At 48.4% G+C, this 27,434-nt stretch overlaps 1 protein-coding gene across 6 annotated transcripts in view; it reads right to left on the bottom strand.

Annotated features, from left to right (window-relative positions):
* Positions 1 to 12,030, bottom strand: part of KSR1 (kinase suppressor of ras 1) — a 173,213-nt gene extending 161,183 nt beyond the window's left edge. For 2 of the 6 annotated variants that reach the window (XM_030924039.1, XM_030924037.1), the window contains exon 1: positions 11,324 to 12,027. In XM_030924039.1, coding sequence (XP_030779899.1) covers positions 11,324 to 11,554 — 231 coding nt within the window. In that variant the 5' untranslated portion in view covers positions 11,555 to 12,027. Of the gene's footprint in view, positions 1 to 11,323 lie in introns of all 6 variants that reach the window. The other 4 variants (XM_030924040.1, XM_030924036.1, XM_030924038.1 and 1 more) reach the window with 4 other exon arrangements.
* Positions 12,031 to 27,434: the final 15,404 nt, after the last annotated feature.

The raw sequence follows: 27,434 nt of genomic DNA, 5'->3' as shown, positions 1-27,434 counted from the left end.
ATTCAGACCTAGGCATTTCACCTGATGGAGCACAGGGAACTTGACCTCAAAACATAGCTCTCTGATATAATAAGCATTTTAAACTTAGAGCATTTAGGCCCTCAGAGATTAACAGACACTGAAAGAGACTTTTCCTCTATCTATAAAAAGACCAGACGGACCCACCAGGGACAAGGATTGTTTTCATTCCCCTCACTGTTATCTCATTATCTATTGCAGGAAAAAAGACCAAAAATGCAACCACAGCCTAAGAGACCCATTCACAAGATAATGTCTATCTCTTAGGATCATTCAAAGAAATAGCTGGGTCCCACTGGGATATTAGGTAATCGCTCTGTGATTCTGTGATACACCAGGGAGAATCAATTCATATGCCATTTCTCTTAGTCATCTATATGTTGTGAGTGAATTTTTCAGTAAACCTTCAAGGGACAAAAAGCAAGGTTTTCCCTTAGCCCCTACACACCAAGGAATCACTATGGCCTGGCTCAGGGTTTGGGGCTACCCCCAGAGCCGAGACAAAGGCAACTAGAGTCTTCAAGATTATCGTATGCTAAAAGATTTTCCAGCTGGAGGAGAGAGGAGTTTGCAAATCCAAGTTGGGTGTTAAAGGCAAGGAATTAAGACTGCCGGGGTTCAAGTCACAGCTCAGTCTCTCCTTAGCTATATGACTCTGGGAAAGTCATTTAACCTCTGTGCGCCTCAGTTTCCTCATCTGTAAAATGGGGACAGCGAGCAGACCTTCCTCACAAAGGTGTTGTGAGAAGTAAATGCTACATAAAGCTTAACAAGGGGGCCAGGCCCAAAGCAAGCTTGCCATAAAAGTAAATGTCAGCTATTATGACACATCCATTTTGTAACAGGTATAGATATTCGTTTTGGAAACCACATACATCCATTTGACTCAGCGAACGGGGAAAATGAAACGGGGTGGAACCAGCCCTCTCTTTCTGAAACCTCAGGCAGCGGTGTGGGAGCCTCGACTCCAGCGCACCTACAGTGGCCCCAGCCGGCCCAGGCCTCCATTGGCCAAGAGGCCAGAAAGAGCTCCTCCTTTCAAAGAGCCACTACCAGAAACAGGAAGCTGCTTCCTTTCCTTTCCATTCAGAGCCAGCATTTCCTTTTTCATTTTAAAAAGCATTCCTCATCTGCAGCCCAGCCCTCTCCCCTAACCCCCTGCAGCCCAGGCTCAAATGCAGCCACAGCCATCTGCATTTCTCTTGGATTGTTTTCTGCCCACCAAGGGGATCATGAGGTTCCTGGTAGACCCTGAGCAGACCATGCCCTTAACACCAGGGCCAGGAGGAGGCAGGAAGTGCGAACTCCAGGCAGGCAGGCGGGCGGGCACACCTCTCTGGGCAAGTTTCCTCTTCTTGTTAGACGGATTCAGTGATACATGTATTTAAGTGCTAACGTGATGCCCAGTAGACACCCTATTTCCCTTTGTAAAGCACCTCCTTCAACAAAAGGCAACGTCTCATGGCTGGCTAAGTCTTCAGGGATACCAGCCTCTCTTCAACCCACCCAATTTTATTTGGAACCTCAAACAGCACCTCAGTTCCATAAAAACCTAAAATATAAACACAACGCTTGGTTGTAAGTGAGCCAACAGTTTCTTGTCTCTTTCTCTGCTCAAGGCTTAAGGCCGTGTCTCCCCAACTACGTTCAGTGGAAGAAAAGATCCCCTGGACAAATAAGTTTGAGAACTGCTGCTGCAGGACTTCTCAGAACCTTTAAAACACAAATCCTTATCCACAGGGATCTTCAGGAGGGAGATGGCTGATGCAGCACAACTTTCTTTCACAGAAGCATCTTGCAGAGTACAGTGTGAGATACAGAAAAGCTGCATTGAGACTTCAGAAGGGCCCGGTCTTGGTGGGGGAGGGCCGGGTATTGGTGGGGGAGGGGTGGGAGTTCTCCAGATATTACCTAATGTGTAAGAACATACAGGTTGCTTTTTTTTTTTCTTATTGGCAAAACTGTGTGTGCACCATGAACGAAGCTGGTCTCCCTTATCCATATCAACGCTAAACCCAAATTAATTGGCTAAATTGGGACTCAACACCTCCAGGAGCCACGTGGAAGAAAGCCCCACCACCCTTTAAGGTAGCTTACCTCATCATATTTGTGGAAAGCAAAATGCTTACCACCAGTATACTGCTAATACAAGTCTATAGATAATGCTGAATGAAAAATTATTTTTCCCCATCACAGCTGGCATAGTCCACATTTTGCATTACACTTTCCCCCCTTTTTTTTTAACTTTAAACTCACGTCTTTTTCTCTTCTTTTTTGAAATTTTAATTTAATTATACAAGACAGAGTCTCAGTATGTTGCCCAGGCTGGTCTCGAACTCCTGATCTCAAGCAATATGTCCACCTCTGCCTCCCAAAGTGCTGGGATTACAGCCCTGAGACACTGTGCCCGGCCTTAAACACAAATCTTAATTCATTCTTACAATTATCCTGAGGTTAGAAAAATGGAAGGGGAAGAAAAATGGCAAGCAGGTAGGCTGACTTCAGCTTCACTATTTGGAAAGAGAGTTTGCTCGGTTAAAACACACTACTGCCCACCAAGGCCAAGACAACAGAAAAATATAGACTTATATAAATAGATTTTATATGTGACAGCAGTTTGAACGGAGACTTTGTCAATGCAAATGACAAACAGCTGTGCCTAGGAATAAATGACAATGAATTTTTCTATCTCAACAGCTGTCCTGAGTGCTCGTCTCTACATCTCTACCTGCATTCTGGAATCAGGGCGAAAGCCAAAATGGATGCCAAGACACTAGATCAGCCGTGTCCAACCCCCTGACTACAAGGACTTTTCCGCCTATCTGTGGTGGTGGGTATCATGAAAATTACGCACAGACCTTTTTTTTTTTTTTTTTTTTAAGCTTATCAGCTATCATTAGCATTAGTGTATTTTATGTGTGGCCCAAGAGCATTCTTCTTCCAATGTGGCCCTGGGAAGCCAAAAGACTAGACACGTGTGCACTAGATTAAAAGGATACTCCTTCTGGAAGGAATTGTAAAGAATTTCTGACATTGTTTTGACATGAAAATCAATGGATAGTGGGACAGAATGCAAAATCTGCAAGAATTTTTCTTGTTGGTTTTGTTTGTTTGTTTTGTTTTTTTGAATCAGAGTCTTGCTCTGTGGCCCAGGCTGGAATACATTGGTGAGATCACAGCTCAGTGCAGGCTCAAGTGCTCCTCCCACCTCAGCCACCGTAGTAGCTGAGACTACAGGTGTGCGAAACCACCCCGGCTAATATTTTATTTTTTGTAGAGACAGGGTCTCACTATCTTGTCCAGGTTGGTCTCAAACTCCTTGACTCAAGGGATTCAGGATAGGATTACAGGTGTGAGCCACCACACCTGGCCATGTGCATGAACTTTTAAGACAAACACAAGGCCCCACAAAAGTTAAGGTTTTCCTACCTAATTTCCAAGGGATCTTTTGATGCAAGGATGAGAAGCCCTTAAAAGTACACAGACAACTCCAGGGATTCAAGATCGTTCATTAGGGCTGAGCCAGCCCACTGGGCAGACTGACCTTCAAAAAAGGCCCACCCGGCCGGGAGTGGTGGCTCACGCCTGTAATCCCAGCACTCTGGGAGGCCAAGGTGGGCGGATCATGAGGTCAGGAGATCGAGACCATCCTGGCTAACACAGTGAAACCCCATCTCTACTAAAAAATACAAAAAATTAGCCGGGCATAGTGGCAGGCGCCTGTAGTCCCAGCTATTCGGGAGGCTGAGGCAGGAGAATGGCGTGAACCCAGGAGGCGAAGCTTGCAGTGAGCCGAGATCGTGCCACTGCACTCCAGCACTCCAGCCTGGGCGACAGAGCAAGACTCCGTCTCAAAAAAAAAAAAAAAAAAAAAAAACAGAAAAAAAAAAGGCCCACCCATGACACACCCCAGATGGCTCTCTAAGAATCTCTCCAGTCCTCAGGGTCCCTAAGGCATTGGGACAGAGCTAGGAAAGCAAACCCATTTGCTTTCTCCTCCAGGAAACCCCTTGAGGGCAAGACCCCACAATCAGAGGAGGATGGAGTGGCTCACCCTCAGTCAACAGGCCAGGCTCAAGGTGGTATAATGTCTTAATCAAGGGTGTGGGCCTCCAGGTCTGACGCCCAACTCAGTGCTCCTTTAATAACCACCCCTTGTTAATTGTCCTTAACAGGGGTTCCTGGCAAGTCAGTTCTCCCTCAGGCCTTCAGTTTCCTCACCTGGAAACTGAAGATGAGAGGGCTGAACCAGATGGAAATTCCAAGACCCTCTGCAGCCCTAGGAAGCCACAACTCTACTAAATCATCCCCAAAGCCAGGCACCCCAAATAGCACTATGATCAGTATTTGTAGTTAGGGATGCGACCAAGGATGCAGTTAAAGTGACTTTCATGAGCCTCAAGTGATCAAGAACTCACCATATGGTTATGTACTACCAAAGCTGATCAGTCCCTGGACACGGAGACCTGAAATCCAGCCCCTCCCTCCGCTATCTTGGAGCAAGGAAAGGGCCTTCTTCTAATCGGTCAGCCCTGGGGGCCCCCCTTTGCTACAGGTAACCATAAAAACTAGAAGCCACAATGCCTGACACATAGCCCAGAACCTCAGACACAAGCAACCACAAAACTAGAAGCCATAGTTTCTGACACTTATCCCAGAACTTCAGCCACAGGACCATGTCCAGCCTCTTTTTTTTTTTTTTTTTAAACAGGGTCTTGCTCTGTCATCCAGGCTGGAGTGCAATGGTGCAATCTCAGGTCACTGCAACCTCCACCTCCCAGGCTCAAGCGATCCTCCACCTCAGCCTCCTGAGTAGCTAGAACTACAGAAGCGCACCACCATGTATGGCCAATTTTCTATTTTTTGTAGAGCCGGGGTTTTACATGTTTCCCAGGCTGGTCTCGAACTCCTAGACTCAAGTTATCCACCAGCCTCAGCCTCCCAAGGTGCTGGGATTACAGGCATGAGCCACCGCACCCAGCCCCAGCCTCCTTTTTAAACTCTTGGACGTCAGTGTGATTACAGATGCAGTGGCAAAGGGATAAATGTATGAAGGCTGCCATTCCTGCTTAGGAGAGGGGGATTTATGATGCCACAAATATATTAAAGACTAGGACAGATATTAAATGTATTCATACACTTTGACCTGGCAAATCTCACTTCTAGGAAGATACTTGTTGCAGCATGGTTTATAAAAGCATGACTTGGAAACAGCCTGAATGGTCCACACAGGGAAACCGGTTAGATGAACTTGTGGTGTGACCACACAATGCAGCCACTAATAGTGCTGATGCATATGTATATGTGCTGATATAGACAGAAGACATTTACAAGGCAATGCACATGGTATGTGTCACAAATAGACACATGTACATTTGTATGCAAATGCAGGAAAAATATACAACAAAATGTGCACGGGAATTAACTCTGAGAGGTCGCATTATGGGTGATTTTCACTGTGGTACATCTAGTACTTTCTTTTTTTATAGTGAACATATATCATTATGTATTTTTAAAATATTTTAATTAAAAGTAGAAAGGTAAAGAATATACTTTAACTTTCTTTATCAGAGGAACTGTTTATCAGAGGAACTGTTCAGAAAGAATAAGACAGGTAGCCATTTAAAAAATTATGAGTAAGCTGATCTCTAGGCAGCTTCTCCTTTTTCAGAATGGGACAAGTGCAGAGCTAGCTGCATCATGGTGCTGAGAGAGTCCTGTCTTTGAGGATGTGCTGGCCTGGACATTAGGGAAGCAGACCCATGCCCGAACCCTGAGGCTGCACAGCGTGGGTGACCACCAGGAAGCCCAAACATCTAGACCTGAGCCATGGAATGCCCTCAGCCCAGCTCTTTTTATTACTGGCCATCTCCAGCAACCACGGCCCTGCACAGAATCTCCCCACCATAGCGACAGCTGTGGAGTTCTGAACATAAGTTCTCCATAAGACCAGTCAACCCGGGTTCAACCACCTGCTGAGACAGTCTCTCTATCCCTTTGAGATGCAATTCCCTCATCTGCAGCATCAGGATAAAGCCTCATAGCATCACTGTGAATGTTAAGGTGCAACATATGCTGAGAGCCTAGTGGAGTGCTCAACATAGAACAGGTGATCAAGCACGTTCCTCATCTGTGTCTGCTCTCTCTACTCAAAGGTCATTCCCCTAACCCCAAAGGCACCTATGCAGCTTTCCCTTTGAATTAAATGTAAAAAAGATATCTCAACCCCAGCCTATTCTGAAGGATGGCCTTTTTAAAAGGCACAGCTTAGAGAGACTTGGCCACAGGCTTTGCTGCTTCTCCCCAGCATTACAGACACTGCCACCGTGGGCCAGCTTCTCCGCATGGTCCATCTCCAGACACATCCAGCGGGCAGGAGTAGAATACCTGTGGTGCAGAATGCCACTTTCCTGGATTTTGAGGCAGCCCAGACCACTCCGAGAAGAGGAAACAACCCTGACGTGGAAGAAGGCATTCCCATAGCTGCAGGCAGCAAACCACACCTCCTGGTACCCACATCAACCCAAGCTGCAGATCTGATAAGACCTCTCTCCAGCACCACCCAGCCCTCCCCAGGCTCACAGCCACTGCGGTTCCCCCTCTAGGCTGCCTCTGAGAAACATTTGGGAGGTAGGTTTCACCAGGGAAAAAGTTACCCAGGTGAAAGTGGACACAAAAAGGGCCTGAGCCCCAGCTCTGTATCTCTTCAGAGATGGCTGGAGCCACTTGGCCAGAGGGTTACAACTGTGGCCACAGAGCAGAAGCAGAGAAATGCCACACTTCGAGACAGTGGCTGGCTGGGAAAGGAAAACCAGGTTTCAGTCTCCTTTCTGCCAGGGACGTGTGACTTGGTAGAAGTTCCCAAGACTCTGGGAATATTTCCTAGAAAACCAGGAGGTGGCTCACACTTGTAATCACAGCACTTTGGGAGGCCAAGGCGGGTGGATCACTTGAGGCCAGGAGTTCAAGACCAGCCTGGCCAACACGGCAAAACCCTATCTCTACTAAAAACACAAAAATAAGCTGGACATAGTAAGGCATGCCTGTAATCCCAGCTACTCAGAAGCTAAGGCAGTATTGCTTAAACCTGAGAGGTGGAGATTACAGTGATCCAAGATCATGCCACTGCACTCCAGCTTGGGCAACAGAGTGGGACTCTGACTAAAAACAAAAACAAAAACAAAAAAACAGGAGGTTGGATGGACCAAGGGTTCAGTGGGGTTCCCAATGCAGGGTCCTGCAAGCTGTGATACTAGAGTCATTACTGTGCCCTGCCTGGCTCCTTCATTAGACTAGAAGTGTCCTTAAACCCCACAGACTGGGAGAGTAGCCCACCTACTTCAGAGCCCTTGCTAGGTGGCAGCCAGCCAGGTAAGCACATCGATAGTAACTAAAGGTCTGTCCAGGGAATGAGCCTCCACACACCCTAAGGACCCAATCTGCAGGCATGCCACCCCTCCCCTCTCCCAGCAGTTCCATCGTCAGATGCTCCTGGGAGGCATAGGGAGAGCTCAGGTCCCAAACAGAGCAGGGCTCTGACCTCTGCCACAGCAGAGCTGTGTGAGGGCCAGGTCTCTCTGACTTTCCAGGTGGCAGGAGGGCCTCCCTTCTGACCCCTTGTGGCTCCAGGGCAGCTGCTCAGGAAAGCGGCCCAAGGGCAGAGACTGAACCTACCACAGTTCCCAACATTGCCTCCCCCAGCAAAGCCTGATGGTCAAAGTCCTTCAGCCCCTTTGTCCACATCAGCTTGCTTAGGAGGGATTTTTCTCCACAAGAATACAAGGTGGGGAGACTCAGCACGGCACAGCCTGTCTCTGGAAAGTACTAGTAGGCTGGCAGGAAAGGGCAAGTCACAATGTCCCTGGAACATACATCTCCATGAGGCAACATGTGTCTGCTTCTACACACCCTTGTCTCCCCAGCACTGGCCAGATTCAAAGGAATGAAGGTAATTATTACTGGCATAGGTTGCAGGCCCAGCTATGAGGCAGGCCAGGTGTCCCTCCGTGAGCATATCTGGGGCATAAGAACATTCCCGTTTGGCTCGGTGGAGTTTTCAGACCCCTAGGAGGGTCTAGCAGAGACAGAACACCAGGTCCTGCCATGATGAAGTAGCCTCACAACTGTTTACAGATTAAGACTCTGGTTTCAGATTGTGCCTCCCTCCCTTTCTATTTAGAGAGGGAAAAGGTGTATGAGGAAGACTGCTGATCTCCAGGAATGTGTGTGAGATTGAGAAGAGTCAGGTACGCTGCTGGGCACATAGGCAGCAAACGTTAAGGCAGCTCCTTCTACCCTTTTCCATACAAACTGGACCACGACACAGAGAAAAGCTATCCCCAGGCAACCAGACACGCTGACCCCCCACACCCCATCACAACACGATTTCGGGCAGCAGCAGCCCATCTCTGGTCAGGGACCTCCACGGACATCTCACATGCTGCTTCTCCCACTGAGTGCTTATATAATGAAGGCCAGAGTGAGTTGGGGCTCCTAAGATTCTAGATAAATCCGACACAGTTACACAGGCCAAGCCCTCCCGGTCAGATCCTTCTTCAAAAGCCAGGAATCCAGTGTTGCAAGCACAGTCTCTGAGGTTATGAGCTGGTGTGTGGGGAGCCCACAGAACAGGAAAGAATGCTGGAGTGGACACTGCCACTGGCCCACCTGGCCCCAGAACAAGCTGCTGGGGGTGGACAGCCCCACCCAGCTTACTGAGATTGTTTCCTGGCTTGTGTCACCCACCTGTATGAAATGAGAGGCAGCTGCAGAAGTACCTTTCCCTAAAATCCAGATTTACTGATCCATGAAGTAGGGGTTAAGTCTCCCTATCGAGGGTCTAGTAGGGGTTGTTTCCCTACTGGTGGCCTGTGCCATAAACGCTACTGGACCCTCCCTAGGCAAAGCTGCCAGGCAGACTCTTTTGGTAGTAACAGCATGGACTGAAAGACAAAACGCTGCAGGTGTGAGCAGTCTCGTTCATATTTTACATACAGGAGAGCTTGAGATTCAGAAGTCATGGGACCTGCCTAAGGTCACACAGACAGAACCCAGGCCCAATATGAAAGCCATGGGGCTTCCTGTTCACCACGCTGCTCCTATGGCAAAGATTCTTATAATAAACTTAACCCCTATGTTATGGGTTCAGTAAATCTGTATTTTAGAACCTTTCTTAAAGAGGGTTATTCTTAAACAGGGGTAGTATAAAAACAATCACAAACATTTGATTTCACCCAACCAAGTCTCATTCTCTAACCCAGAGAATTTCGAGCTTCCAGAGCCCTCAGAGATCCACTCCAGCCTTCTTGTTTTGCAGGTGAGGAGGCTGAGGCCTCTGGGATGAAGTGACTCATTCAAACTAGCTGGTGGCAGCCCCATGGAACTCGCTCCAGGGGTCTAAATTCCCATCCCCCAAAACAACCCAAGCCCTGCCGTTTCAGGAAGTGGGTGAACCCGAATCCACATCACGGTGGGAAGAAGAGGGAGCTGCAAATCCCCTGTGGGCCTTCGGATGAGTTCTCTGCCACCAGGGATGATTGTCTAAACACTCAGAAGGGAAGCCACTGAATAAACCAGCTCCGAGGCTTAAATAGCTGGATGCTCTGGGGTGTCATGAACGCCACACCGCCATCAAAATGAGGGACTCTGAAGTTAGGGTAGGACAAAAGGCCATTCCAGAGAATGCACAGCAAGTGGTTCTCCTATACATACTCTGGGAGCCAGGAGCACTTCAGAGCAACGTGGGGACAATCCCACAGAGGCCAACACAGAGAGCATTCTCCAAACCCAGCAACACCGCAGTCCAACCACGCACACTCTGCCGGACAGCGACCCCTCCTCCCAGAACTGAGCCTCACAGGCCCCCTATTGTGTCAGCCTAAAAACTGAACTTTGCTGGGCAAACACACTCAGCTGTGTTCAAAAAATCCGTTTCTCTCAATACTTGGAAAACTGCAGCATGCATGCAGAAAGGCCGGCTGTAGGGGGTTTTGTTTGTTTTTTAAGCAAAGCCTTGGTCAGTACAGCTTTAGCAACTGTAATAAAAAATAATAATACCCAGCACTGACTGTATTCTTCCAACGTCCTGTGGTTTTATAGCTTTTAAGAAAATAAAACTGAGGGAGAGGCACCCCCGAGCATTTGGGATCAAACAAGGATTCAGGCTTGTGGCATGCCTGGAGGAAGGATTGGTCTTGTAATAATTACCGAAATCACAGAGGGCCTTATGACAGCTGGCAGAGGCAATTAGCAATAAGGGGCGGGGGGAGGGTTTAGGGGGAGGAGAAATTGAGGATCTAATAAAACAAAACATCCCCAGACCTGCAGGAGGCCAGATGTGGCAGGGCAAGATGGTGAGAGGTTCCTTGTTCAAGATGGGGCAGCTATTAACTGGTCTGACGTTTCACCGCCCCGTCCCTGGCCCAAATCACATTTGGAATCCACTAGTTGCCCTCATTTGTGTATGGACAGGGTGCCCCAACAACCCTCGGGCTGGTTTTTCCAAATCCTTCTAAGACTTCCCAGCTATAATTTGAGAGAGGAAGGCCCACATATCTTATATCTTCTTTACACTCCAGGCTGTCTCCATCAGAACCCCTTAAACAGTGTCATCTTCCCACCAAAGGCTTGCTTCCCCAGCATAATCCTTCCTAAGCCAAAATCCAGTCTTTAGGGGGAAGCAGGGGGAGTCGGCGGGTAATTATTAATACATTTTAAGCAGCGAGCCTCCGTGGCAACGTGAAAGGAAAGCACCAAACGCCTGAATAGCAAAAATGCAGTTTCAGCAACACTTTTTGAAAAGCGGCAGACACGACCTGGGAGGAGAGGAAAAGAAGGGACAGGATGGCGTCTAGGGCGTGAGGGGAACAGGGGACTGCAGGCCTGCGATCACGCTTCAGGGGAACCTCCTTCGTCACCCTGGCCCACGGGTGCTCGGCTCAGTCACACAGGGAAAAGTCCAGCTTGTGACTCAGTGGGACAACGAGTCCTGGGGCCCCGCAAACTGGAAATGGGGTGGGGACGGAGAAGGGAGGAAAGGGGATGTCCGCGCGCAGCCCACTCGGCCCACGGGCCCCTCGAGCCTCTATCCCAGTTCCCACCACGCACCCGCCCCACAAATCCTGCCCAAGGTGAGGGCTGGTCCTAGGTCCTCCGGCTGCCGCATCAGCGAGTGCAGGAGCGAGGGGGAAGCCTCCAAGGGGGCGATGCGGGCTCAAGGATGCAACTCGGCCAGGAGTGAACTGGGGCCCGGAGGGAGGTGTCCGGGCCGCTTCTCGAGCCCAGCCCGGGTCCCCGACCCCCTTACCTCCAGGGTCCGGATCTCCTGCTGGGTAAGGTCGTTGGACACAGCGCACTTGGTGCGCAGCCCGCGCAGGCTGCCGATAGAGATGTCGATGAGCTTCTGGAGCTGCCCGCACTGCTGCAGCGCCCGGCTGGCCGCGGCCCCTGCGCCTCCTTCCGCGGCCGCCGCATCCCCCCCGCCACCGCCCTCCTTCTTCTCTCCCATCGCCGCCGCGCGCAGCGCCGCTCTATCCATGCCTCGGCATCGGGGCCGCGGCGGCCGAGGCGGGGAGCCCGGGGCGCGGGCGCCTCGGCAAGGAACCCCTGAGCCGGGAGAGATGGACCAGGAGCGCCCCTCGGCGCTGCCCGAGCCGGGACGCCGGTAGAGCCGGCCGCCGAGTCTGCCGCTCCCGCCCTCCCACCCACGGCAGCAAAGCGAAAGCCGCGGCGATCCGACGGCTGCGGCTCCCGGAGCCTTTAAGCGGCGGCGGGGGCCGGGTCAGGACGGCCGGGCATGCTGGGACTTGTAGTCCACGCCGCGCACCTGCTGCCGGCCCCCGCCTTCGGGGCCCCGGACAGCGCCCGCGCAGCCTTCCCAGCCTTTCTCTCCCTCTCCCCTCCCGGCGGCCGCGGCTGTTCAGGCGGTGAGGGCGGGCCCCGACTGGGAGCCCCGGGTGGGGCTGCTCCGCGCCGGCTCCTCCCCTGGGCGCCGAGAGTCGAGGGAGCAGCCTCTCCCGGTCCACCTCCGCCCTCCACCCGGCCTAAGAGCTTCCCGCGACCCCCGGATGGGGCGGCGCCCTCTGGACGCCCGGCGGGTGTACGTCCCGCAGTTCCTCAGCCGCAGCCCAGCCCTGGAAGATGGGGACCAGGGAGGTTCCAGGATTTGTATGTGGGTTTAGGGGCTGCCATCTAGTGGGAAGGGGCTTACAGCACTTCTCCTGTAACTGGCTCACAAAGCGCTCTGCTCTGGACTGCCTGCGCCAGAAGGATTGCTCAGGCTTGGAGAAAGACGAAGGGCTTTCTTCTGAACCACATTTACCTACCAAAATAAGTGTCCCATTCCTCCGCCATTCCCAACCCACCAAGTCAGCCCAGACACTGGGGACAGCACACTGAATTGTCGGTGGCTTCGCAAGTGACCAGGACTCAAATTCTGACTCCACCACTGTCTAGGGTGAAACCTTGGGCACGTTCGATTTCCTGTGAATGCCCGAGTCTCCTCGTCAAATAACACTTTCATAGGTTTCCTATGAAGAAGGGTTAATACATGTACAGCACCTAGATTGATTACTGGCACATGTGGTCGCTGGATAAATGTTAGCAATTCTTACTATCTAACCTCAGATCTGAATGTAGCCCTGGACCCAAGTAGTGGCCATGGAGCAGTACAGTACTGCCAAGGACTGGTAGTCCTCTGTCCTCTGTGCCTTTCTGTGCCTCCTAACCCAGCAATCAAGCCTCGCCCATCTGTTCACCCTCCTGTCTCATTAGTTCACCTCGTGTGTTCTATTATCTGGCAAAACTGAAAAACCAAGTCTCTGATCAAAGCTCCCACACCTTCATACTTTCAACATCTGTCAACCAGAAAAAATGTCTCCCCCCTGAATTTTCTCTTGTAAGCTGCTTGATTGCAGAAGCCACTAGCTAGTGTATCATTGTACCCTCTTCATAGTGCCAGATACAGTGATGACACACAATAAAGGCTCCAACGTGCCTCAGGAGCTCTTTCCGCAGGTCCTGTGGGATGTTTCTTTTACCTCTCAGGCCAGCCGAGGGTGGGTGGGTGGGTGTGTGTGTGTGTGTGTGTGTGTGTGTAGATAGTTGTTTTTTGGGTTTTGTTTTTGTGTTAGAGGATGAGAATTGGACAGGAGGTGGGATCCAAACATTATAGACACTAAAACAATCAATACTGGGTGGCAGTTTATATTACACCTTCCTTTAATGTTTATATTACACCAGCCTTCAAAATAAATTAAGGGCTGAGCACCGTGGCTCAAGCCTGTAATCCCAGCACTTTGAGAGGCCAAGAGGGAAGGATCACTTGAACCCAGGAGTTCGAGACCAGGCTGGGCAATATGGCAAGACCCTGTCTCTAAAATAATAATAATAAATTTTTAAAAATCAGGTCTAGAAAGCAAAACTATAACTTTAAAATGTGTTTTTGCAAATTAACCACTCCTTTGGAGATTTTCCAAATGCAAGGAGGTTCCTCCCTAACCTGGCCTTTCCCATTGAGAGTCATTGGTCCAGTCCTCACTCAACTTGTAAAAAGACCCCTGCACGGTATTATGAATTTCTCAACCTGTTACCTTAACCCCACCCAACTCCTTGCAAAGTAGTAACTATTATGAAGGGGAAACTAGTTGTGGTTCTCAAACTTGAACATGCATCAGAATCTCAAACAGAACATGCATCAGAGGACTTGTTAATTCCCAGAACCATGGACCCCACCTCTATAGTTTCTAATTTTATTGATCAGAGGACAGGGCAGGAGAATTTGCATTTCTATCAAGTTCTCAGGTGGTACTGATGTGGTTAGTCTGAACCCAGTCTCAAGTCTATGCTTTGAGAAGCCTAGGTACAGAGGAAGGTCAGTGGGCAGAGAACTATCTTAAGGGACTATCCACAATCCAGCCTGGCTGGTTCAGAGCCTCTGTCCAGCAGCCAGAGCTGCCAGGCTTGAATGACTCACTCATTCTAACGCAATTCACAAAAGATTTTTTTTTTTTTTTTTTGAAATGGAGTCTTGCTCTGTCACTCAGGCTGGAGTACAGTAGCATGATCATGGCTCAGTGTAGCCTCGACCTCCCAGACTCAGGCGATCCTCCCACACCAGCTTCCCAAGTAGCTGGGACTATAGGAGTGTGCCACCATCCCTAGCTAACTTTAACTTTTTTTTTTTTTTAAATGGAGTCTCTCTATGTTGCCCAGGCTGCTGGTCTCAAACTCCTGGGCTCAAGCAATCCTTTCCCTTCAGCCTCCTGAGGTGCTGGGATTATAGGCATGAACTACCATGCCTGGCTCACAAGAAATTTTCTGGTAAGTGCCTATTTATGCACTTACATTGAACTTGTTATTGCCAATGGGGCCTGGTCATTATATTCTCCCTCTAGGGCCACTTTATGTGGGAAGCCACATCCTGAGAAGAGCCACTGCCAGCTGTGGCATTCATGCCCACCCATGCCACCACAGGGGTGATGTCAGAGCCTGAGACTGGACATATGCCAGCTCCCTGGTTACTCTCCCGCCAGGTTCCATGCAGTGAGTCTCTCCTCTGTGGATACAGTCTTCCCTCTGACTATCGAAAGCATTCAGCAGGCTACAGCTTTCCTTCCTCACAGATGGCCTCTAGCCTTCTTGCCTGGATTTGAGTCATCTGTCAGCCACAGGTTTACAGAACTGCCCCTTAGAGATGGAGAAACTTTTTTGTTTTTGTTTTTTGTTTTTTGTTTTTAAGAGACAGGGTCTTGCTCTGTTGCCCAGGTTGGAGTGCAGTGGCACGAGAAAGCTCACTGCAGCCTCAAACTCCTGGGCTCAAGCCATCCTCCTGCCTCAGTCTCCTGAGTAGCTGCGACTACAGGTGCCTGCCACCACATCTGACTAATTTGTAAATTTTTTGTAGTGATAGGGTCTTGCTGTGTTGTCTAGACTGGTCTCAAACTCCTGTTCTTGGCCTCACTCTCCCAAAAGCGCTAGGATTACGGGCATGAGCCATGGCACCTGGCCGAAATAAGGATTTTTAAATAATCCCTTCATTCATCCTTTTAACATTCAGTAAGCATTCATGAAGTGCCCCTTACATGGCAGGCCCTGTTCTGGGCTCTGGAAAAGACTAGCAAACAAAACGAAGATTCTTACCCTTAGGGAATTTATGCTGTGGTGAGAGGAAACAGACAAGCAGATAAATGCACAGTGTGTCTGTCACTGGTAACAGGTGGTATGGCACTGCAGGGAAGGGGACAGGGAATATGGCCTTTACACCTTTAAATAGAGCTGTTTTAGAGAGTAGGGTAGTCAGCTCTGTCTCTGAATTGCTGTATGACCTTGGGCAAATCTCCTAATCTGGTAGCATGGCTTCTTATTTGCAAGATGGTGATAATGTTTTATGAGGATGAACAGATTATATAACATAGAGTGATGGTCATAAAATAAGTGTTCAGCATGTTTATTTATTTGATAAATATTTCCTATAGGTCTACTGAAACTGTTCCAAGTGCTTAACTCATTGAACTATGCTTTACTTTCTTCCCCACTTTCCAGAATGAATCTCTTCTAGTTAGATGAATTCATCTATTATGTGTTGATTCAGGGTTTCAGCATCATCTCCAGGTCCTTGAGACTTTTTCTGAGGCACCTCAGTAGAGAAAGTTTGCTTATTCCCTCCTTCCTCTCCTCTGTCTCAGGTCCCTCCATTGCTTTTCCCAGCTTGTCTGCATCCAAACGCCAACAACAGCAGTGGGAGCATTTTTGTGCACAGGCCTAAGAAGCATGAAGAGGACACTTACCATGTGCCAGTCTCTGGGGTAGGCTCAGAGTGAAGGAAGCCGAGTCCTTATCCCTGTGGAACATATATGAAGGGAAGGACAGGAAATGAATGTGAACAAATATATTATCAAAATAAACTGAGACTCATAAGTGCTATGCAGAAAAAGAGAAAAGCAAATAGCCGAGAGTCTCTGGTGGCTAAGGTACTTCACTAGATGGAGTGGACAGAGAATGACTATCTGACCATTGAACTAAGATGGAAATAAAGAAAGACAAGTCATGTGGAATATTCCAGGAAAGGAGCACTCCAGGCAGTGGGAACATAGCATGCAGAGGCTCTGAGGCAGGAGCAGCTTGGCATACTCCAGGAACAGAGTGAAGGCCAGAGGAGCCATAGCAAGATGAGGGAGAGGAGCAAGGACTGGAGATGACGTGGGAGAGCTATGCAGGGGCCAGATAAAGTGGGACATGGGAAGGAAGTTTGGATTTTTCTCCAAGCCTTTGTTACTCCTAATGCGGTCCAGGAGCAGCAGCAACTGCATGACCTGCGAGCTTATTAGAAACACAATCTTGAGCCCAACCCCGAATAACTAATCACAAACTGCATCTTAGCAAAATTCCCACATGATCCAAAAATATATTAAATTTTTAGAAGCACAGTACTCTAAGAAAGCCACGTTCTTTGCAGGTGACGAGTTTTAAAGATCCCTTGGGCTGTCACCTGGAGAGCAGAGGGTAGGGAGGCAAGGGCACAGCCATGGCTCTGGTTTTAAGATAGCTGCGGTGGCCCAAGCCAGGTGGGGAGCAGGAATTGGGTGAGAGTGGGGGATATAGAGGAAAGAGAGGGGATAGAGGACATGTTTTGGAGACAGAGTCAACAGGACAAGCTGATGGATTGAATGTCAAAGGAGGAAAAGAAGAATTCCGGCCATCCTGACCGTGTAGTCTCCACTCCTCCAGAGACGCCACAGGGCACTGTGGGAAGAGCCCTATCCTACAGCCAGGTGTGGCCACACCCTCAGGTACCAAACCCACTCACCCCTACCCACCCCTGTCCCCTCACTCCTAGCGTCATCTCAGAACTCGGTAGGTTTCTGTTAGAGCCTGAAGCTGTACATGGGGAGCTAGAGGTTTATGGATTTCACCTTCAGTTAAATCAGTCAAGAAATGTACGGAGCCACCCTGAAGATGTACATTCTTTTTATTGCTATGATGTACACCTGTGCACATTTATTCATTCATTCATTCGTTCAACAGATATCTACTGAACCCCGGGTATGTGCTCAGCACTGTGCTCGACTCTAGGGATATGGCAGTAAACAGTAGATCATGTCATAGTTTCTAAAAGGACTTCACATCTATTTCAGCTCACAGTAAACCTGTGTCATCTTCCTAAAGCTAGAAAGGGTGCTTAAGCTGGGTGCTTTCTCCCAGCTAGAAAACACCGTGGGTTCCCTGTTGGCCTCAGAGTGAAGTATGAATTCTTGAACCAGGGCTACAAGGTCCTGTGTTCCCGAGCCCTGCTGATGTCTCCAAGCTTATCTGCTACCCAAGGCTGTTTTGAGTGAATGTCCTGGTTTGAAGAATTGATGAAAATAAAAAGCCTGTCTCTAGGAAAAAAAAAAGACACCCACAACTGAGACCAAATGTCTGGGGGTTTGTGAGCCACCACCTTGAGGCTGTCTATGAACCCTAGGCCTATAGACAATCTTGTCTCTGTCTTTAACTCAACAATCGTGGTCACACCATGGAGTTTCATGTCACGATGTCTTTGCTCAGGCTATCACTTCTACCTGCAGTCCTTCCTCTCCAGCTCCCTATGTAAATTTCTACGAATCCTAGAAGTCTAACTCACATGCAGCCTGCCTCTTCTCCCATAACAGGAGTAATCTTTCTAACTTCCATGTTCCCTTAAAACTTTGCACACCAACTTATCTTTTATTATTTCCCTACCTGATTCTTTCCCTATCTGGATAGTGAGTCTCCTTGGACTCAGATAGACCCTATATGACCTTGGCAAAGTTTTTCAGCTCTCTGAGCTTTTATTTCCTCATTTGTAAAAATGAGCGTAATAATCCCTCCCCCCATTACTTGAGCCCAGGAGTTCGACACAACCCTGGATAACATGGTGAGACCCTGTCTCTACAAAATAAAAATGAAAATAAATAAAAAATAATCCCTCCCCTCAGGGTGGCTGAGAGAGGTAAAGAAAATAAAGCAAATAGGCCTGGCATGCAGTAGTGCTTAACACATGTTTGAATAAACAAATGAGGGAGGGAATGCAGTTTACAGGAGAAGAAACCAGGCCTTCTGTCTAGGGATCTGACTCCTGTGTGCCCCTAGGTGCTTGTTCTAGAAGACACATTACTACCATTTGTGCAGTGCAGTCAGACCCAGGCTGTGGATCAGGCTGTAAGGAGAAACAAAGTTGAAAAATGGCCTGATTTGTCCAAAAACTGAAGCCACCCAAGTTGTCGGGGGCTTTTTCAGGCAACCTGGCAAGAGACAGGACTGCTCTGGGAGATGTAGGGAGAAACATCCTGGGAAAGCCAGGAGGGGATGTGGCCCTCTTTTCATTCAGTTACATTCTGAGCCATTTCTCCTCCTCCACTTTCTAAACCCTTGCCTGGCTGATGCTATCAGGCTGAGGCCAAGGAGGGTGAATCACCCGAGGTCAGGAGTTCAAGACCAGCCTGACCAACATGGAGAAACCCCATCTCTACTAAAAATACAAAAATTAGCTGGACATGGTAGCAGACATCTGAAATCCCAGCTACTGAGGAGGCTGAGACAGGAGAATCATTTGAACCTGGGAGACAGAGGTTGCAGTGAGCTGAGACTGTGCCACTGCACTCCAGCCTAGGCAACAAGAGTGAGACTCTGTCTCAAAAAATAATAATAATAAAATAAAAATAAATAAATGAATTCATGACCACAAACCTCAGATTGGCACTCCTCATACCTGGCAATCCTACCAACCTTTCCTAGAAAGTTCGTTTTCCTGTTCCCTGAGATGGCTATTTCATACTGTCTTCTATCTGCACAAACTCCCCTGCACTCCTCAGCTGATGGGCGTGGCTCGCCCTCCTTTGAGAAACTGGAAGCCCTCAGGCCAGATCTACCAACCCTCCTGCCCCTGCGCGCAGGCGTCCTGCCTCTCCTCCTGCAACCACAGAAGAGGTATCCTGCTGGAGTCTAAGGCAGTGATTGTCTCCTGGGACTCTGGATCCCAGGCCCTCAAGCAGGCTCAAGGCCTTTGATCCAGTGAGTATCCTGCTTTTCTCTGCATCATCATTTTCTCCTTTTCTGCTCTGTTATTCTTTTCTTTTCTTTCTTTCTTTCTTTCTTTCTTTCTTTCTTTCTTTCTTTCTTTCTTTCTTTCTTTTTTTCTTTCTTTCTTTCTTCTTCTTTTTTTTTCCTTTTCTTCTTTTCTTTCTTCTTTCTTCTCTTTCTTTCACGTTTTTTTTTGACAGAGTCTTGCTGTGTCACCCAGGCTGGAGTGCAGTGCAGTGGTGCTATCTCAGCTCACTGCAACCTCCGCCTCCCAGACTCAAGCAATTCTCCTTCCTCAGCCTCTCAAGTAGGTGGAATTACAAGCATGTTGCCCTCACACCTGGCTAATTTTATTTTTAGTAGAGGTGGGATGTCACCACGTCGGCCAGGCTGGTCTCAAACTCCCAGCCTCAAGCGATCTGCCCACCTCAGGCTCCCAAAGTGCTGGGATTACAGGCATAAACCACTGTGCCCAGCCATCTGCCCTGTTATTCCGATTTGCACACAAACATATTCTAGTATCTCCCTTAAGGGAAGGAAGGAAGGAAGGGAGGAAGGGAGGAAAAGAGGAAGGGAGGAAGGGAGGAAAAGAGGAAGGGAGGAATGGAGGGAGGGAGGGAGGGAGGGAGGGAGGGAGGGAACACTCTATCAGTTAGAGTCCTGGCAGAAATCAGGATTCTCTCAGATGGTTCAACTGTTTCAAAGAGGCTACTAACAAAGTTAAGGGAACAAACAAGGATATTGCAGCACCCAGAGACAAATGAAGGTTTGTAGGGTGACAACTCCTGGCCCGGAAAGGACCAAGGAAAGAAATATCCCAGGAGCCATTGAGAAAAAGGACAGTCTGGAAGGAACTGCAGGCATGGAGGGGGACACAACTCCTGCCAGAAACAGGGCACTGAAGCAGAGAGGGATGGGCAGAACACCTGCTCTCTCTTTCCTCCAGCCTTCAGTTCTCCTGCCTTTGCCTCCCCTTGGCTGAACCCATATGGAAGTGTTCTACCAGAAGAGCCCCGGTAATGCAGTGCAAAAGGATGTCTCTCCCGGGGCCTAGAGTGGGACACAAATGGACAGTGAATTGATCTTGGATGGGAGAATGGCCAGTGCACCTTTCCTCATCCCCAAATCCCCTTCCAGCTTCTGCCCTTTCTCTGCTTACGTTTATAGCAAAACTTCTTAGAAGAGTTGTCTGTGCTTGGCTGGGCACGGTCGCTCACATCTGTAATCCCAACTCTTTGGGAGACCAAGGCAGGAGGATCTCTTGAGCCCAGGAGTTCAAGATCAGCCTGGTCAACATGGCAAAACCCCATCTCTATAAAAAAATGCAAAAATTAGCTGGGCATGGTGGCATATGCCTGTGGTCCCAGCTACTTGGGGGACTGAGGCAGCAGATCACTCGAGCCTGGTAAGTTGAGGCTGCAGTGAGCCACGTTCACGCCACTGCACTCCAGCCCAGGTGACAGAGTGAGACCCTGTCTCAAAACAAACAAAAAAAGAACCAACACAAAAAAAGTTCCACTGTTTTACTTTTGCAAGACTGAATTTCCTCATAGGCACCTAAATATTCTACTGGGTCTTTTAAAGGAAACTTCCTTTCCTATTGAATTTGTAGTCACATATATTACACATATATGTGAAATATGAACAGAGAATCTGGCAACCTGGATTTGGGAGTAGATGAGGTCTCATATTATTGACATATAATTCCATAAAGTGAAGACTCAGAATGAGGTCATCTCTTTGCCCCCTCTGGTTCCAGCCTCCATGAGGCAGCAGCATGAGGAATGGCTTAAAGACGAGGGCTGCAGTTCAGGAAATTGTTTAAATTTCATTTCTAACCCTCCTTTGCAATGTGACCTTAACCAAGTCACTTTATCTTAGCCTCAGGGTTCTTATCTGAAAATTGCCCGAGTAGGGTTGCCACAGAGATTAAGTGAGCAATACACATAAAGCTCCCAGCCTCTGAGCCCTGCATGAGTAAGCACACTGGAACAGTGCCAATTATTTCCATAGCTAGGATATTATTTTCTAGAAGCTTCCCAATGATCACAAGCTACAGAAAGAGGCGATGCACATGGATTGGGGCAGTGAGTTGAAGGCTGGCAGCTGTTTCTGGCAGATTGTTTGGAAGGGGATGAGGAGTGACTAGAAATGAAGGATGACGTAATGTCCTTTCCAGGGTCAAAGCATTGAAGGGATTATGGCATCCATTCCCACAAATATGAGTCAAAATAAAAATAACACTAAAAACCACAAAACACAAAATCTGAATGTATGGTGAAATGAAAACAGTCTCTTTCTAGATGTTCTGATTGCACCATTCTAGATAAGTTCGTTGAAGCTGAATTCATATTTTCAATGCCCTTGCTCTGTTGCCTGCCTGCAGGAAATGCAGCAGGTGTCTGAGTCCACGGACAGAAATTCCTGGGATCTGAATGCCATGAGATACTTTCACACCTGTGATATAAGTCATGATAATGATCATGCATTGATTGAGTTGGTTTCCTGTTGTACCATTGTTTTTTAAACTCTTCAAAGTCCTTTCACCTATATCAGGTTGCTTGAACTCCACAGTGGTAGTCAAAAGGGAATCAGTATTAGCTCAGTGGGTTTTATTCATAGAATAACCAGAAACATAGCCTAGACCTCTCTAACATCAGTTGAACCATCTGAGCTGATTATGATTCCTGCCAGGACCCTAACTGATAGAGAGGTCCGCCCCCCCCACCCCGCCTCGCTCCCTCCCTCTCTCTCTCTCCCTGCCTCTCTTTCCTTCCTTCCTTCCTTCCTCCCATCCTTCCTCCCTTCCTCCCTCTCTCCTTCCTTCCTTGTTTCTTTCTTGCAGGGAGATACTAGAACATATTTGTGTGCAAATGAGAATAAAAGGGATAAAATGGTGATGCAGAGAAAAGCAGGATACTCGCTGAAATGGAGGCCTTGAACCTGCTCAAGTCGTGGGATCCAGAGTCCCAGCAGAAGGTCCTCGAATTACAAGCCAATCGACCTTGAAATTGCTCTTTGCCTGGAGACCACCACCACTTTCACTCCTACATAGCAATGTACCACTCAGGACTCAGAAGTCATCTTTTCTTGAAAACCCTCCCTCACCTCCGGGCTGGCCCAGCTCACTTCTTCCAAGCCACCAACATCTCCCGTGCTTGTCCTCAGTGTCAGGGGACACTCCTGCCTCAAAACTCTCTGCTTTCTTACTCTTGCACTGGCCTGTGAACTCTTTGCAGGAAGGGCGCCACTCACATATCACAGTGCTCCAGAACGCTTGTGGTTCATCGTTGAATTGAGTGGGTCAATTTAACACAGAGATCTTTCACAAGCTGGATTTAATGTCCTGGGAGGATCCATTTTATGGTAAGTAGAGGCGACACTAATCTCATCCCAGGTAGGAGACAAAGCCCCTCTACCGCCATCACACACCCATGAACACAACACATATTATGATAACCATGGTGCCTGAAATTCCACCATTCAAGAATTGTTTCTTGTCTTCTGACGTTCTTGTTCCCCTGGACAGGTGGGACTGGAGTGATGTGGTGGGTGGTTGAGTGCCTAGGCGGGGAGGGGTCTACTAAAGACACTAGGGCTTATGATGATTATCCTTCCTGCAGCTATGCTCCCCATTTGATGGAGACTGAAATGCCTCATCTGTTCCCTGTGCCCTGGGCATCTGAGAGGAATGCTCAGGTGCTCAGTATCTAGGTTCCTTGTGCCAAAGTTTTGGTGACACCAGTCTCATTATTTTTTTCTTTAAAATTGTTGCCCAGACACAGTGGCTCATGCCTGTAATCCCAGCACTTTGAGATGCCTAGGTGGGAGGATTACTGGAGCCCAGGAGTTCGAGACCCTTAGGCAACATGGTGAAACACCATCTCTACTAAAAATACAAAAAATTAGCCGGGCATGGTGGTGCATGCCTATGGTCCCCATAACTCAGGAGGCTGAGGTGGCAGGATGCCTTGAGCTGGGAGGTAGAGGTTGCAGTGAGCCAAGATCATGCCACTGCACTCTAGCCTGGGCAACAAGAGTGAAACTCCATCTCAAAAAAGAAAAAAAAAGTTGTATTTGCCAGTCGCAGTGTCGCTAACCTGTAATGCCAGCACTTTGGGAGGCCAAGGCGGCGAATCACTTGAGCTCAGGAGTTCAAGACCAGCCTGAGTACCATGATGAAACCCCATCTCTACCAAAAATATAAAAAATTAGCCAGACGCGGTGGTGTCTGCCTGTGGTCTCAGCTACTCGGGAGGCTGAGGCAGGAGGCGGAGGTTGCAGTGAGCAGAGATCACACCACTGTACTACAGCCTGAGCAACACAGTGAGACTCTATCTGAAAAATATAAATAAATAAATAAATAAGAGAGAGGTTGTCTAAACATTTTTTTTAAGTTCTATTGTTCAATCCTTGTCTCATGAACATTAAATTAAATTAAGAAATAAAGTCATATTGTACTTTTTCAGCCTTTGAATGTCATGACATTCAAAGGATGCCAGTGAGAGACTGGGTATGAAGTGACTCAACAGGACATCCCAAGCCGAGTTTCCCGAAGGGATAGCGATGGTGCCACGAGGGAGGGGTTGTGGTGTCTACGTTTCTGTCAACGGGGAGAATCTGTTCTCAGCCCCCACACCAGTGGGGAAGGTTCCCTCCCTGCCAAAGGGAGTAGAATAAAAGAACATGCCGGGCATGGTGGCTCATGTCTGTAATCCCAGCACTTTGGAAAGCCAAGGAGGGTGGATCACTTGAGATCAGGAGTTTGAGAGCGACCTGACCAACATGGTGAAACCCCATCTCTACTAAAAATACAAAATTAGCCGAGCATGGTCGCACATGCCTGTGATCCCAGCTACTCTGGAGGCTGAAGCAGGAGAATCACCTGCACGCAGGAGGTGGAGGTTGAAGTGAGCCGAGATCATGCCATTACACTCCAGCCTGGGTGACAAGAGTGAAACTCTGTCTCAAAAAAAAAATAAAAATACACATCTCCGAGTGGCAGTCCCAGGAGAATTCCCAAGGAGAAGGCAGAAAAACTGAACAGGAAACAGGGAGGGCCAGAAAGCTGCAGGGCAACCTCCCCAGAGAGAGGGTCCTGCTCCTCTCCCGTCCCTTCCCCACCCATCTGGGCAGACCTTATCCCATCTCAGCATGAAGCTCCAACAGCCCCAAGCATCACTGCTCATCGTGACCCACTCTTCACGCTGCAGCCAGAGCAGTCTCTCTACCCACAAGTGTCTAGTGCCTCCCTCTTCAACCTTACAGACTCTCTTCTCCTTCATCATTGTGGATGGAAACCAGGCAGGACCAGACAGGGCCAGCTTCATGGGCCTATGATCTGTGCAGTCACAGAGGGCCCTGGTGCTAAGGGCCCCACACTTGGTTTAATGCTCTGCTATAACTGCCTTGACATCCCTCATGACACACGACCAAAAGATCCACATTTCCATTTTCAGTGGGCTCTGCAAAGTACGTAGTCAGTCCTGGTCCCCATCCTCACCCACTGGGGATTAATCTTTAAGTCCAGGCTTTGAGGCTCAGGAGTATAAATGAAGTCACATTTCTGTTTAATAGCAAAATTACCAGACTGGAAACTCTCACCTCCTTAATCAAAGTCTTCAACCAGGCACTATCCCTGAGGGTGTCTGGGCCTTCTGGGTCTCCCTTTTGGAAGCCAAGTCTGTTGCACAAACCTGCTGGCTTGGCGATGTGCCTCGGCCAGCCTGATGGTGCCAGGCTGTGGGCAGCAGTCTTCCCCCTGAGGAGCTGGCATCCTACAGTGCTCAGGCCACCTGGCTGAGGTGGGCTCCAAGTCCCTCTGTAGATGCTCTCACCTGATATAGCTAAGGCCAGCAGGCAAGGTTTCACAATTCTTTAGAAGATTTATAGAGAAGATTCCCATTTTTAGCTAACACTTGCTGAGCAGCTGCTACGTGCAAGGCACTGCTCTAAGCACTTTTAATGTACATTCCAGGAATCTCACCATCATGCTATGAGGGAAGTACTATTAATGACTACTGCCTAGTTATTACAAGGAAACTGACGTTCAGGAAGATTAACTGCACCTCACTGGCCAATCCTTCTTGTCTTCCTGCTGGATTTACCTCATTGTCCAACCTCTAAGTGCAGACGCCCTGGGCAGGCCTCGATTCTCTCCCTTCAGTCCACCCTCTCGCCCCTGTTGGTCTTCTGCAACCTCACTCATCCACCTAATCTATCAAATGACTCTGAACTCCACATTCCACCTGCCTCTCAGCATCTCTGCGTGGATTTCTAACAGACAAGATCAAACTCTGTATCCACAACAGAGCTCCTGATCCTCCATCCCCAACTTCCTGCTTCTATAGCCTTCCCCCATCTTAGACACTTGCTTGACCAAAACCACTGGAATCATTCTTATTTCTTCTCTACCCGAAATCTAATTCATTAGCAAATCCTGTCAGCTAGACTTTAAAAATATATGCACACACACAAATTTATATGCAGATGCTCCTCATCGTAGGCTGAAAATATCAGGTTAAAAATACATTTAGTGCACAACCTATGAAACATCATAGCTTAGCCTAGCCTACTTTACACGTGCTCAGAACACATACATTAGTCTACAGTTGGGCCACATCATCTAACACATAGCTTATCTTATAATAAAGTGGTGAATATCTCGCATAATTTATAGAATATTGTACTGAAAGTGAAAAACAGAATGTTTGTTTGTTTGTTTGTTTTTTGAGATGGAGTCTCACTCTGTTGCCCAGGCTGGAGTGCAGTGGCATAATCTCAGTTCATTGCAACCTCCCAACCTCTGCCTCATGGGTTCAAGTGATCATCCCGCCTCAGCCTCCTAAGTAGCTAGGATTACAGGCATGCACTACCACGCCCAGCTTATTTTGTATTTTTGATAGAGATGGGGTTTCTCCATGTTGGTCAGGCTGGTCTTGAATTCCTGACCTCAGGTGATCTACCCGCTTCCGGCCTCCCAAAGTGCTGGGATTACAGGTGCGAGCCACCACACCCGGCCAACAGAATGGTTTTATGGTTATTTGGTATGATTTCTACTGCATGTATATGTCTTTCATATCATGGCAAAGTCAAAAAATTGTTAGGTTGAACCATTGCAAATCAGGAAGTGTCTGTATGTATAGATCTATAGATAGATAGAACACAATAAAATTGATAAATTAGACTTCTTCAAAGTTCAAAACATTTGCACTTCCAAAGACACTATTAAGAAAGTGAAAATAGGCCGGGCACGGTGGCTCACGCCTGTAATCCCAACACTTTGGGAGGCTGAGGCAGGTGAATCACCTGAGGTCAGGAGTTCAAAACCAACATGGCCAATATGGTGACATCCCGTCTCTACTAAAAATACAAAATTAGCCTGGCGTGGTGGCAGGCACCTGTGATCCCAGCTACTTGGGAGGCTGAGGCAGGAGAATTGCTTGAATCTGGGAGGTGGAGGTTGCAGTGAGCCAAGGTCTCACCACTGTACTCCAGCCTGAGCAACAGAGTGAGACACCGTCTCAAAAAAAAAAAAAAAAAGAAAGAAAGAAAGAAAGTGAAAATAGGGCCAGGCGTGGTAGCTCACGCCTGTAATCCCAGCACTTTGGAAGGCCAAGGTGGGCAGATCACCTGAGGTCGGGAGTTCGAGACCAGCCTGACCAACATGGAGAAACCCCATCTCTACTAAAAATACAAAATTAGCCGGGCATGGTGGTGCATGCCTGTAATCCCAGCTACTTAGGAGGCTGAGGCTGGAGAATCGCATGAACCCGTGAGGCAGAGGTTGCGTCGAGCTGAGATGGCACCATTGCACTCCAGCCCAGGAGACAAGAGCAAAACTCTGAAAAAGAAGGAGAAGGAAGGAAAGGGAGGGGAGGGGAGGGGAGGGGAAGGGGGAGGGGGAGGGAAGGGGAAGGGAAAAATAGGCAGGGCGAGGTGGCTGACATCTGTAATCTCAACACTATGGGAGGCCGAAGAGGGTGGATTGCTTGAACCCAGGAGTTTGAGACCAGCCTGGGCAATATGGCGAAACCTCATCTCTACAAAAAATAAACACAATTAGCTGAGCATGGTGGTGCAGGCCTGTAGTCCCAGCTACTCGGGAGACTGAGGTAGGAGAATGGCTTGAGCCTGGGAGGTAGGCAGAGGTTGCAGTGAGCTGTGTTTGTGCCACTGCACTCCATCCTGAGCAACAGAGCCAGGCCTTGTCAAGAAAAAAAGAAAATAAAGGAAAAGGAAAGAAGGAAGAAGGAGAGAGAAAGAAAGAAAGAAAGAAAAAGAAAGAGAGGGAGAGAAAGAAAGAAAAAGAAAAAAGAGAAAGAAAGAAGAGAAAAAAGAGGAAGAAAGAGAAAAAGAAAGAAAGAAAGAAAGATACA

This window comes from Rhinopithecus roxellana, chromosome 19 (assembly GCF_007565055.1).
Source record: "Rhinopithecus roxellana isolate Shanxi Qingling chromosome 19, ASM756505v1, whole genome shotgun sequence".
In the NCBI taxonomy this organism is placed as follows: Eukaryota; Metazoa; Chordata; class Mammalia; order Primates; family Cercopithecidae; genus Rhinopithecus; species Rhinopithecus roxellana.
Note: the sequence above shows the minus strand (reverse complement) of the source record. Positions and strands in the feature narration are given on the sequence as shown.